Source organism: Pecten maximus, chromosome 8, assembly GCF_902652985.1.
Source record: "Pecten maximus chromosome 8, xPecMax1.1, whole genome shotgun sequence".
In the NCBI taxonomy this organism is placed as follows: Eukaryota; Metazoa; Mollusca; class Bivalvia; order Pectinida; family Pectinidae; genus Pecten; species Pecten maximus.
Genome location: NC_047022.1, coordinates 953,969 through 966,484, shown reverse-complemented (window position 1 = coordinate 966,484; position 12,516 = coordinate 953,969). Strand labels below are relative to the sequence as shown.

The window sequence follows — 12,516 nt, the reverse complement described above, 5'->3', positions numbered from 1 at the left end:
GATGTACTACAGATGTACTACAGAATGATGTACTACAGAATGATGTACTACAGAATGATGTACTACAGAATGATGTACTACAGATGTACTACAGAATGATGTACTACAAAATGATGTACTACAGAATGATGTACTACAGATGTACTACAGAATGATGTACTACAGAATGATGTACTACAGATGTACTACAGAATGATGTTACAGTACACAGAATGATGTACTACAGAGATTGATTGTACTACAGAGTGTACTATCGAATGATGTACTACAGAATGTACTAAGATACCAGAATGATGTACTACAGAATGATGTACTACAGATGTACTACAGAATGATGTACTACAGATTGATGTACTACAGAATGATGTACTACAGAATGATGTACTACAGATTGATGTACTACAGAATGATGTACTACAGAATGATGTACTACAGATGTACTATAGAATGATGTACTACAGATGTACTACAGAATGATGTACTACAGAATGATGTACTACAGATTGAATGATGTACTACAGAATGATGTACTACAGATATACTACAGAATGATGTACTACAGAATGATGTACTACAGATGTACCACAGAATGACGAACTACAGAATGATGTACCACAGAATGATGTACTACAGATGTACTATATAATGATGTACTACAGATGTACTACAGAATGATGTACTACATATGTACCACAGAATGATGTACCACAGAATGATGTACTACAGAAAGTATAATGATACTACAGATGTACCACAGAATGATGTACTACAGAAAGATGTACTACAGATGTACTACAGAATGATGTACTACAGAATGATGTACTACAGAATGATGTACTACAGATGTACTACTACAGAAAGATGTACTACAGAATGATGTACTACAGAATGATGTACTACAGATTGATGTACTACAGAATGATGTACTACAGAATGATGTACTACAGATGTACTATAGAATGATGTACTACAGATGTACTACAGAATGATGTACTACAGAAAGATGTACTACAGATTGATGTACTACAGAATGATGTACTACAGATGTACTACAGAATGATGTACTACAGATTGATGTACTACAGAATGATGTACTACAGAATGATGTACTACAGAATGATGTACTACAGATGTACTACAGAATGATGTACTACAGATATACTACAGAATGATGTACTACAGAATGATGTACTACAGAATGATGTACTACAGATGTACTACAGAATGATGTACTACAGAATGATGTACTACAGAATGATGTACTACAGAATGATGTACTACAGATGTACTATAGAATGATGTACTACAGAATGATGTACTACAGAATGATGTACTACAGATTGATGTACTACAGATGTACTACAGAATGATATACTACAGAATGATGTACTACAGAATGATGTACTACAGAATGATACTACAGAATGATGTACTACAGAATGATGTACTACAGAATGATGTACTATAGAATGATGTACTACAGATGTACTACAGAATGATGTACTACAGATGTACTATAGAATGATGTACTACAGAATGATGTACTACTATAATTAACTGAGTCCAGAACTCATGTTAACACATGTATTTATAATCTATACAAATGTATTCATTCCTACATTGAGATATTGTCTAGAGTAATAAGTTCTATCAATGATTTCCTTCCTATAGGCTGTTGGGGCATCCATACGAATATTTGATTTGTTGGACCGACAACCGAAAGTCTCCAACGAGAATGGTGTAGTCCTTGGATCTATAGATGGAAGTAAGTTGACGAGGAAGTAGATGTTTGTTACAGAGAGGGTTGTTTTGTAACAGTCGGAGTGGATATATAGAGGTTACACAACGAGTGGTTGTTGGATATGGAATTTATTTCACACGAGTAAGTTATTTTTTAAAAGTTACAAAAGACACGAGCTTTAGCGAGTGTTTTTTGCAACTTTTAAAAAATAACTTACTCGTGTGAAATAAATTCCATATCCAACAATTTCGAGTCGTGTGACCTGTTTCTACCACAATAATATCGGCTTGAATCAAAGGGAAACGTGGCCAAGTATAATTTCGCATATGCAAATAAAGTGTACCGGTGACGTCCGGGACCCGGTGATGTGACGTCATTAGATTATTGATGACGTCAATAACAATTGCAGCTTGGGTCAAAGTTCACCGTGTTAGCCAATCGAAATGCGTACAGAGTTTATACCACGTGTGGTATAAACAGATTGTTAATCAACAGCTGTGATGATTAACTGATGGTCTGAGAGTTGAATAACATGGCGTATTGTGGTAGAAAATCCCTTATTACTGATAAAAAAGAGTTTTGATGACCCTGATGTCTGATACACTCTGGTGCTGGTATTGTTATGATTTATGGTATTCGTAAGTTAACTCCTCTTGTTTATATTTCTGTACATTTAAAGCAACGTCTGTTTTATCAATCTAAACTTGTGTACAGTACTCTAATTTAGAATACACAAGTAATCCTCATCCCCTCACCAGTAATCCTCGTCCCCTCACCAGTAATCCTCGTCCCCTCACCAGTAATCGTCATCCCCTCACCAGTAATCATCGTCCCCTCACCAGTAATCCTCATCCCCTCACCAGTAATCCTCATCCCCTCACCAGTAATCATCGTCCCCTCACCAGTAATCCTCATCCCCTCACCAGTAATCCTCATCCCCTCACCAGTAATCCTCATCCCCTCACCAGTAATCCTCGTCCCCTCACCAGTAATCCTCGTCCCCTCACCAGTAATCCTCATCCCCTCACCAGTAATCCTCGTCCCCTCACCAGTAATCCTCATCCCCTCACCAGTAATCATCGTCCCCTCACCAGTAATCATCGTCCCCTCACCAGTAATCCTCATCCCCTCACCAGTAATCCTCATCCCCTCACCAGTAATCCTCGTCCCCTCACCAGTAATCCTCGTCCCCTCACCAGTAATCCTCATCCTCTCACCAGTAATCCTCATCCCCTCACCAGTAATCCTCATCCCCTCACCAGTAATCCTCATCCCCTCACCAGTAATCCTCATCCCCTCACCAGTAATCCTCGTCCCTTCACCAGTAATCCTCATCCCCTCACCAGTAATCCTCATCCCTCACCAGTAATCCTCATCCCCTCACCAGTAATCCTCATCCCCTCACCAGTAATCCTCATCCCCTCACCAGTAATCCTCATCCCCTCACCAGTAATCCTCATCCCCTCACCAGTAATCCTATCCCCTCACCAGTAATCCTCATCCCCTCACAAGTCATCCTCATCCCCTCACCAGTAATCCTCATCCCCTCACCAGTAATCCTATCCCCTCACCAGTAATCCTCATCCCCTCACCAGTAATCATCGTCCCCTCACCAGTAATCCTCGTCCCCTCACCAGTAATCCTCGTCCCCTCATCAGTAATCCTCATCACCTCATCAGTAATCCTCGTCCCCTCACAAGTAATCATCGTCCCCTCACCAGTAATCCTCATCCCCTCACCAGTAATCCTCATCCCCTCACCAGTAATCCTCATCCCCTCACTAGTAATCCTCATCACCTCACCAGTAATCCTCGTCCCCTCACAAGTAATCCTTGTCCCCTCACCAGTAATCCTCATCCCCTCACCAGTAATCCTCGTCCCCTCACCAGTAATCCTCATCCCCTCACCAGTAATCCTATCCCCTCACAAGTAATCCTCATCCCCTCACCAGTAATTCTCATCCCCTCACAAGTAATCCTCATCACCTCACCAGGAATCCTCATCACCTCACCAGTAATCCTCATCCCCTCACCAGTAATCATCGTTCCCTCACCAGTAATCCTCATCCCCTCACCAGTAATCATCGTCCCCTCACCAGTAATCCTCATCCCCTCACCAGTAATCCTCATCCCCTCACCAGTAATCCTCATCCCCTCACCAGTAATCCTCATCCCCTCACCAGTAATCCTCATCCCCTCACCAGTAATCCTCATCCCCTCACCAGTAATCCTCATCCCCTCACAAGTAATCCTCATCCCCTCACCAGTAATCCTATCCCCTCACCAGTAATCCTCATCCCCTCACCAGTAATCCTCATCCCCTCACCAGTAATCCTCATCCCCTCACCAGTAATCCTCATCCCCTCACCAGTAATCCTCATCCCCTCACCAGTAATCCTCATCCCCTCACCAGTAATCCTATCCCCTCACCAGTAATCCTCATCCCCTCACCAGTAATCGTCGTCCCCTCACCAGTAATCGTCGTCCCCTCACCAGTAATCCTCGTCCCCTCACAAGTCATCCTCGTCCCCTCACAAGTCATCCTCGTCCCCTCACAAGTCATCCTCATCCCCCTCCAAGAGAATGTTTTTTTGTATGTGATATTGAAATTTAATAATAATGATTCTTAGATTTCTATATCTTACACCACATTGTCAGCTTATTGATATGAAAATATTTGATATGATATTTAATAGTCCATGAAAATTTAATGTTCTCACTGGTATTTCTGATTTACAGGGGTCGAGTTTGACAATGTCAAGTTCACATATCCATCTCGTCCAGAAACTGAAGTCCTCAAGGTAGGTGTCACCTGGGTTTATATATTGTGTATTTAGTTTGATCATTGTTAACTATTTCTAGAAATCAAAACTAAATGCCTACTACGTATATAGTTGTCTCTGAACATCCACAAGGGGAGATAACTCTGTGGTGATCACATCTCAAGAGACACGTTCCTTCTGTGTTGAAGCTTTAGGTCATTTGACCTGAAGGGCCAGGATGACGTATAGCCATCAATCGCTATCTGTTGTTTTTATTAGCTCACCGGTATCCGCGTCAGCATCCAACCCCACTTTAAAGTTTTTGAGATCAGTTTTTGAAAGTCCAAAAGTATACACCTCACACCCTTCTAATTTGGTTTATACATTCATTAGAGGTCTAAGAGTAAAGTTATGGCAAAATCATGCAGAAAAGAAAAGAATTGTGATTTTTTCGCGTTTTACCATTTTGTGGACTTTTTTTGGCACAAAAACCTTCTTTGAAGAATTTTGGCACAAAAACCCTCTTTAAAGAATTTGGTGGTAAGTTTTGAAAAGCTTGTAAGTCAACACCCTTCTTTTTTGGTTTATACATCCATTAGAGGTCTAGGAGCGATATTATGTGACATACAATTTCAAAATGACATGCTTATACATACACAAAAAATGAATGCATGGTGTGATTGCTGCCGCCGGTGAGCTTTCGCAATCATTGATTGCACTTGTTGACAAACCACATACATATCTTGTTGTTCAGAAGATATTGCTCTTCTGATCTTGTTGGTAGGTCTTCTGATTCTAAGCATGAACACTTGATAATAAATGTCTTTATAAGTTACAGTACATTAATTTTTGTATCGCCGTTCTGTAAAGTGCTGTACTTGGTTTTACAGGGCATTTCATTTACCTTAGAGCCAGGTAAAGTGTTGGCACTGGTGGGGCCCTCTGGTGGAGGAAAATCAACTATCGTCAATCTGATAGAAAGATTCTACGACCCTGACTCAGGCACAGTGTCTTTAGGTTTGTAGATACGATATCCGGGTTCTCTAAATCTCATGGCATTGTGTTCACGATCGGTATTACCCAAGTCATTAGCACTGTATGATGACTTCCCCTTAGTTTCAAGGAAATCAAAGATGTCCTTTGTCTGAGAGATAAGTGGGACATTATACCAACTATCTGATATAATGATTATGATATGATTGTATTGCCCTTCTGATTAATTTGTCAAACTTGCTGATAAAATTGTTTTTATACACATAATTATGTTAAGGTATGTTATTTTTTGTTTTGATACATTTTCACATTTTTTACACATAGTCATTGTGCTTGGTTTGTCGTCATCTGCCATACATAAGATTTCCACATTTCAAACTTCTCAAGTTCAGCCACTTGATCAGAGCTTAAACTGTCCTGAAATGATCCTGAGATGTCCTAACCAATCATATTTGTAAGTTAATTTTATCCGATTCCTCGGGACAGATGGAAGGACAGGACCCCAAACCGGGAACTTGGCTGAAATTTTCCTTTTAAAAACACTAAACCTCCTAAATGCCTTAACAGATTACAACAAGTTTGGTATGAACAATATTGAAGAAAGGCAGGCTTGATTTACAAGTGAGACTGGACCGAGCACTGGACAGAGGGGCGGGGCCCAGAAGTGATTTTTTTCTTTAAAATGCTACTTCTCCTTCATTCCTGAATGGATTACAACCAAATTTGGTCTGTAACCTCATTGGAGGAGGGCATGATATAATAATTATTATAAATTTGGTTTGATCCCTTTTGATAGAAGGGCATGTCATTGCTGTAAGTTTTTGTCAGATGACCATACAGACCCATGGGCCTCTTGTTCTATGATAAATTATAAGTCTGGTTTGATTCTCTGGGAAGATTCTGCTGTATGTTTTTGTCAGATGACCATACAGACCCATGGGCCTCTTGTTCTATGATAAATTATAAGTCTGGTTTGATTCTCTGGGAAGATTCTGCTGTAAGTTTTTGTCAGATGACCATACAGACCCATGGGCCACTTGTTCTGTGATGTAAGACTTTAACCCTGTACATTCGTTATTTGTTCCAGGAAGTAACAATCTCCGTGAACTAGAGCCACGCTGGTTCCGTCAGAAGATTGCCATGGTTAGTCAGGAACCCACACTGTTTGCCTGTAGCATCAAGGAGAATATCGCCTATGGCAAGACTGCAACAGATGCTGAGGTCAGTTCTCTTCAACACTTAACGACCACGCTTTTGCTAATACTATTGAATATACATGAAGGGCACAATCATTTGTAGTCATTTGTCAGAAACCGAGTCAGAGCATTACTTGATTAATAGCCTGTTAAAGTCAGTAAGATTTCTGAGGTAATGACAATACTGTTTTAATCCCTACAGATTCAGGAGGCAGCTAAACAAGCCAATGCCCACGGCTTTATCAGCGAGTTTGAGAAAGGTTACGAGACACTAGTTGGTGAACGGGGGATCCGTCTCTCAGGGGGACAAAAACAACGTATAGCCATCGCCCGCGCTCTCATAATGGATCCTGTTCTACTCCTACTGGACGAGGTTAGATTTCTCTTTCTGCGATCACATAATGTTTAGGCACTCATGGAAAAGCTTAAGTAACTGTAGATGTTGTAATTAATAATTACAACATCTAATTCTAAGTACACCGGTCGGCACGCACCGTGACCGACTCCTCCTCACCAAGCCCCAGGCCAGCTAACAGTAATCATAACAGGTGGTTGGGGCATTTCGTTTACACATTCAGTCCAGGGTTGAAGTGTCCGAGATGTCCGGGGTTTTATGAGGGATGATTGCTCAAATCCGGGATAAATTTAACCCTGATTCAGGAAATGTACTAAATCAGGATTTAGGTGAAATTTAAATGATTTTCCAGGCACTTCCCGCGTAATCCGGGATGGTTGACACCACTGAATTATACTACTTAATGCTGGAGAACATCTTTAGACATAGTCTCAAAGGACCAACTGCGATTACATTTTTTCCAGCGCCAGCCGTCCATGTGTCATGCATTGTTAATAATTTACATTTTCGACTTCTTCTGAACCTACTTTCAAAGTCACAGGGGTCAAAAGTATTAAAACCAAGAAGCCCAGGGTCATGATATTGATCCAGTGGAATGTTGGAATGAAGGGCTACAAAGTTTGTTTTAGAATGACCTTGACCTACTTTCAAGGTCACAGGGCCGTACAAATCTTTAAATGAATGCCCAGGGTCTTGTCTACACTTCACTTTCAAGAAATCAAATATTACAACATAAATATAAATCATGGTGCTACTATGTGTTTATGATCGTTAAATACGTTTCCATAAGATTCCTGAAACAAAATGAAGAATTAACTGTAATAATGTTCACACTAAGACTTGTGATATCTAAAGGTTTCCATTTTACATTATCAGGCGACCAGTGCATTGGATGCTGAGAGTGAACATCTGGTCCAGGAAGCCGTGGAGCGAGCCATGAAGGGGCGCACCGTTATAGTGATTGCCCACAGGTTATCAACTGTCAGAAACGCTACTCAGGTAAAGTCTCAATCCTCTACGGGGATATCACACATCTTAATGTCCATGATGGGAGGTCAAAGGTCGGGGAAGTCAAAGGTCAGGGATATCACACATCTTAATGTTCATGATGGGAGGTCAAAGGTCGGGGAAGTCAAAGGTCAGGGATATCACACATCTTAATGTTCATGATGGGGAGGTCAAAGGTCAGGAAAGTCATAGTCAGGGATATCACACATCTTAATGTTCGTGATCGGAGGTCAAAGGTCGGGGATATCACACATCTTAATGTCCATGATGGGAGGTCAAAGGTCAGGGATATCACACATCTTAATGTTCATGATGGGAGGTCAAAGGTCAGGGATATCACACATCTTAATGTTCATGACGGGGAGGTCAAAGGTCAGGAAAGTCATAGTCAGGGATATCACACATTTTAATGTTCGTGATCGGAGGTCAAAGGTCGGGGATATCACACATCTTAATGTTCATGATGGGAGGTCAAAGGTCAGGGATATCACACATCTTAATGTTCATGATGGGAGGTCAAAGGTCAGGGATATCACACATCTTAATGTTCATGACGGGGAGGTCAAAGGTCAGGAAAGTCATAGTCAGGGATATCACACATTTTAATGTTCGTGATCGGAGGTCAAAGGTCGGGGATATCACACATCTTAATGTTCATGATGGGAGGTCAAAGGTCAGGGATGTCAAAGGTCAGGGATATCAAACATCTTAATGTTCATGATGGGAGGTCAAAGGTCAGGGAAGTCAAAGGTCAGGGATATCACACATCTTATAGTTCATGATTGGATGGCAAAGGTCAGGGAGGTCAAAGGTCAGAGAAGTCAGAGGAAAGGGAAGTCAAAGTCTAGAGATTAACCTTATAGTAATTAAAGGGAGATAACTCACAAGATTAACACAATACCCTGTAGGAGATATATCTAACAAAAGATATAGACTTATAGTTATTGTCATAATTATACATGTACATATGAGTTACTATCATTGAACGGCACATCCAATACAGCTAGGTAGATAGACCTAACATCCAGGCCATCACCACCTAAACTGTGTACACAGGTCATCACCACCTAAACTGTGTACACAGGTCATCACCACCTAAACTGTGTACACAGGCCATCACCACCTAAACTGTGTACACAGGCCATCGCCACCTAAACTGTGTACACAGGCCATCACCACCTAAACTGTGTACACAGGCCATCACCACCTAAACTGTGTACACAGGTCATCCCAACCTAAACCGTGTACACAGGCCATCACCACCTAAACCGTGTACACAGGTCATCACCACCTAAACTGTGTACACAGGCCATCACCACCTAAACTGTGTACACAGGTCATCACCACCTAAACTGTGTACACAGGTCATCACCACCTAAAATGTGTACACAGGCCATCACCACCTAAACTGTGTACACAGGTCATCACCACCTAAACTGTGTACACAGGTCATCACCACCTAAACTGTGTACACAGGTCATCACCACCTAAACTGTGTACACAGGCCATCACCACCTAAACTGTGTACACAGGCCATCACTACCTAAACTGTGTACACAGGCCATCACCACCTAAACTGTGTACACAGGTCATCACCACCTAAACTGTGTACACAGGCCATCGCTACCTAAACTGTGTACACAGGCCATCACCACCTAAACTGTGTACACAGGCCATCACCACCTAAACCGTGTACACAGACCATCACCACCTAAACTGTGTACACAGGTCATCGCCACCTAAACTGTGTACACAGGCCATCACCACCTAAACTGTGTACACAGGTCATCACCACCTAAACTGTGTACACAGGTCATCACCACCTAAACTGTGTACACAGGCCATCGCTACCTAAACCGTGTACACAGGCCATCCCCACCTAAACCGTGTACACAGGCCATCGCCACCTAAACCGTGTACACAGGCCATCGCCACCTAAACCGTGTACACAGGTCATCACCACCTAAACCGTGTACACAGGCCATCACCACCTAAACCGTGTACACAGGCCATCGCCACCTAAACTGTGTACACAGGCCATCGCCACCTAAACCGTGTACACAGGCCATCACCACCTAAACCGTGTACACAGGCCATCACCACCTAAACTGTGTACACAGGCCATCACCACCTAAACCGTGTACACAGGCCATCACCACCTAAACTGTGTACACAGGCCATCACCACCTAAACTGTGTACACAGGCCATCGCCACCTAAACTGTGTACACAGGCCATCGCCACCTAAACTGTGTACACAGGTCATCACCACCTAAACTGTGTACACAGGCCATCACCACCTAAACCGTGTACACAGGCCATCACCACCTAAACTGTGTACACAGGTCATCACCACCTAAACTGTGTACACAGGCCATCACCACCTAAACTGTGTACACAGGTCATCACCACCTAAACTGTGTACACAGGCCATCACCACCTAAACTGTGTACACAGGCCATCACCACCTAAACCGTGTACACAGGCCATCACCACCTAAACTGTGTACACAGGCCATCACCACCTAAACTGTGTACACAGGCCATCACCACCTAAACCGTGTACACAGGCCATCACCACCTAAACTGTGTACACAGGCCATCACCACCTAAACTGTGTACACAGGTCATCCCCACCTAAACTGTGTACACAGGCCATCACCACCTAAACTGTGTACACAGGCCATCACCACCTAAACTGTGTACACAGGCCATCACCACCTAAACTGTGTACACAGGCCATCACCACCTAAACTGTGTACACAGGCCATCACCACCTAAACTGTGTACACAGGTCATCACCACCTAAACCTGTGTACACAGGCCATCACCACCTAAACTGTGTACACAGGCCATCACCACCTAAACTGTGTACACAGGCCATCACCACCTAAACTGTGTACACAGGCCATCACCACCTAAACCGTGTACACAGGCCATCACCACCTAAACTGTGTACACAGGCCATCACCACCTAAACTGTGTACACAGGCCATCACCACCTAAACTGTGTACACAGGCCATCACCACCTAAACTGTGTACACAGGTCATCCCCACCTAAACTGTGTACACAGGCCATCACCACCTAAACTGTGTACACAGGTCATCACCACCTAAACTGTGTACACAGGCCATCACCACCTAAACTGTGTACACAGGCCATCGCCACCTAAACTGTGTACACAGGCCATCGCCACCTAAACTGTGTACACAGGCCATCACCACCTAAACTGTGTACACAGGCCATCACCACCTAAACTGTGTACACAGGCCATCACCACCTAAACTGTGTACACAGGTCATCACCACCTAAACTGTGTACTCAGGTCATCACCACCTAAACTGTGTACACAGGCCATCACCACCTAAACTGTGTACACAGGCCATCACCACCTAAACTGTGTACACAGGTCATCACCACCTAAACTGTGTACACAGGCCATTACCACCTAAACTGTGTACACAGGCCATCACCACCTAAACCGTGTACACAGGTCATCACCACCTAAACTGTGTACACAGGCCATCACCACCTAAACCGTGTACACAGGCCATCCCCACCTAAACTGTGTACACAGGCCATCACCACCTAAACTGTGTACACAGGTCATCACCACCTAAACTGTGTACACAGGTCATCCCAACCTAAACTGTGTACACAGGCCATCACCACCTAAACTGTGTACACAGGTCATCACCACCTAAACTGTGTACACAGGCCATCACCACCTAAACTGTGTACACAGGCCATCACCACCTAAACTGTGTACACAGGTCATCACCACCTAAACTGTGTACACAGGCCATCACCACCTAAACCGTGTACACAGGCCATCCCCACCTAAACTGTGTACACAGGCCATCACCACCTAAACTGTGTACACAGGTCATCACCACCTAAACCGTGTACACAGGCCATCACCACCTAAACTGTGTACACAGGCCATCACCACCTAAACTGTGTACACAGGCCATCACCACCTAAACCGTGTACACAGGCCATCCCCACCTAAACTGTGTACACAGGCCATCACCACCTAAACTGTGTACACAGGTCATCACCACCTAAACCGTGTACACAGGCCATCACCACCTAAACTGTGTACACAGGCCATCACCACCTAAACTGTGTACACAGGTCATCACCACCTAAACTGTGTACACAGGTCATCCCAACCTAAACTGTGTACACAGGTCATCCCCACCTAAACTGTGTACACAGGCCATCACCACCTAAACTGTGTACACAGGCCATCACCACCTAAACTGTGTACACAGGCCATCACCACCTAAACTGTGTACACAGGCCATCACCACCTAAACTGTGTACACAGGTCATCACCACCTAAACCGTGTACACAGGCCATCACCACCTAAACTGTGTACACAGGTCATCACCACCTAAACTGTGTACACAGGCCATCGCCACCTAAACTGTGTATTAATGTATCAAATGTTTAATA

General features: G+C 43.3%; 1 protein-coding gene across 2 annotated transcripts in view; it reads left to right on the top strand.

The window, feature by feature from the left end:
- The window catches only part of LOC117332678 (ABC transporter B family member 25-like), a 38,610-nt gene that overhangs the window by 24,447 nt on the left and 1,647 nt on the right, over positions 1-12,516 (top strand). For both annotated transcript variants that reach the window (XM_033891677.1, XM_033891676.1), the window contains exons 11-16: positions 1,672-1,765; positions 4,480-4,541; positions 5,393-5,519; positions 6,583-6,716; positions 6,894-7,064; positions 7,923-8,045. In XM_033891677.1, coding sequence (XP_033747568.1) covers positions 1,672-1,765; positions 4,480-4,541; positions 5,393-5,519; positions 6,583-6,716; positions 6,894-7,064; positions 7,923-8,045 — 711 coding nt within the window. The remainder of the gene's footprint in view (positions 1-1,671; positions 1,766-4,479; positions 4,542-5,392; positions 5,520-6,582; positions 6,717-6,893; positions 7,065-7,922; positions 8,046-12,516) is intronic.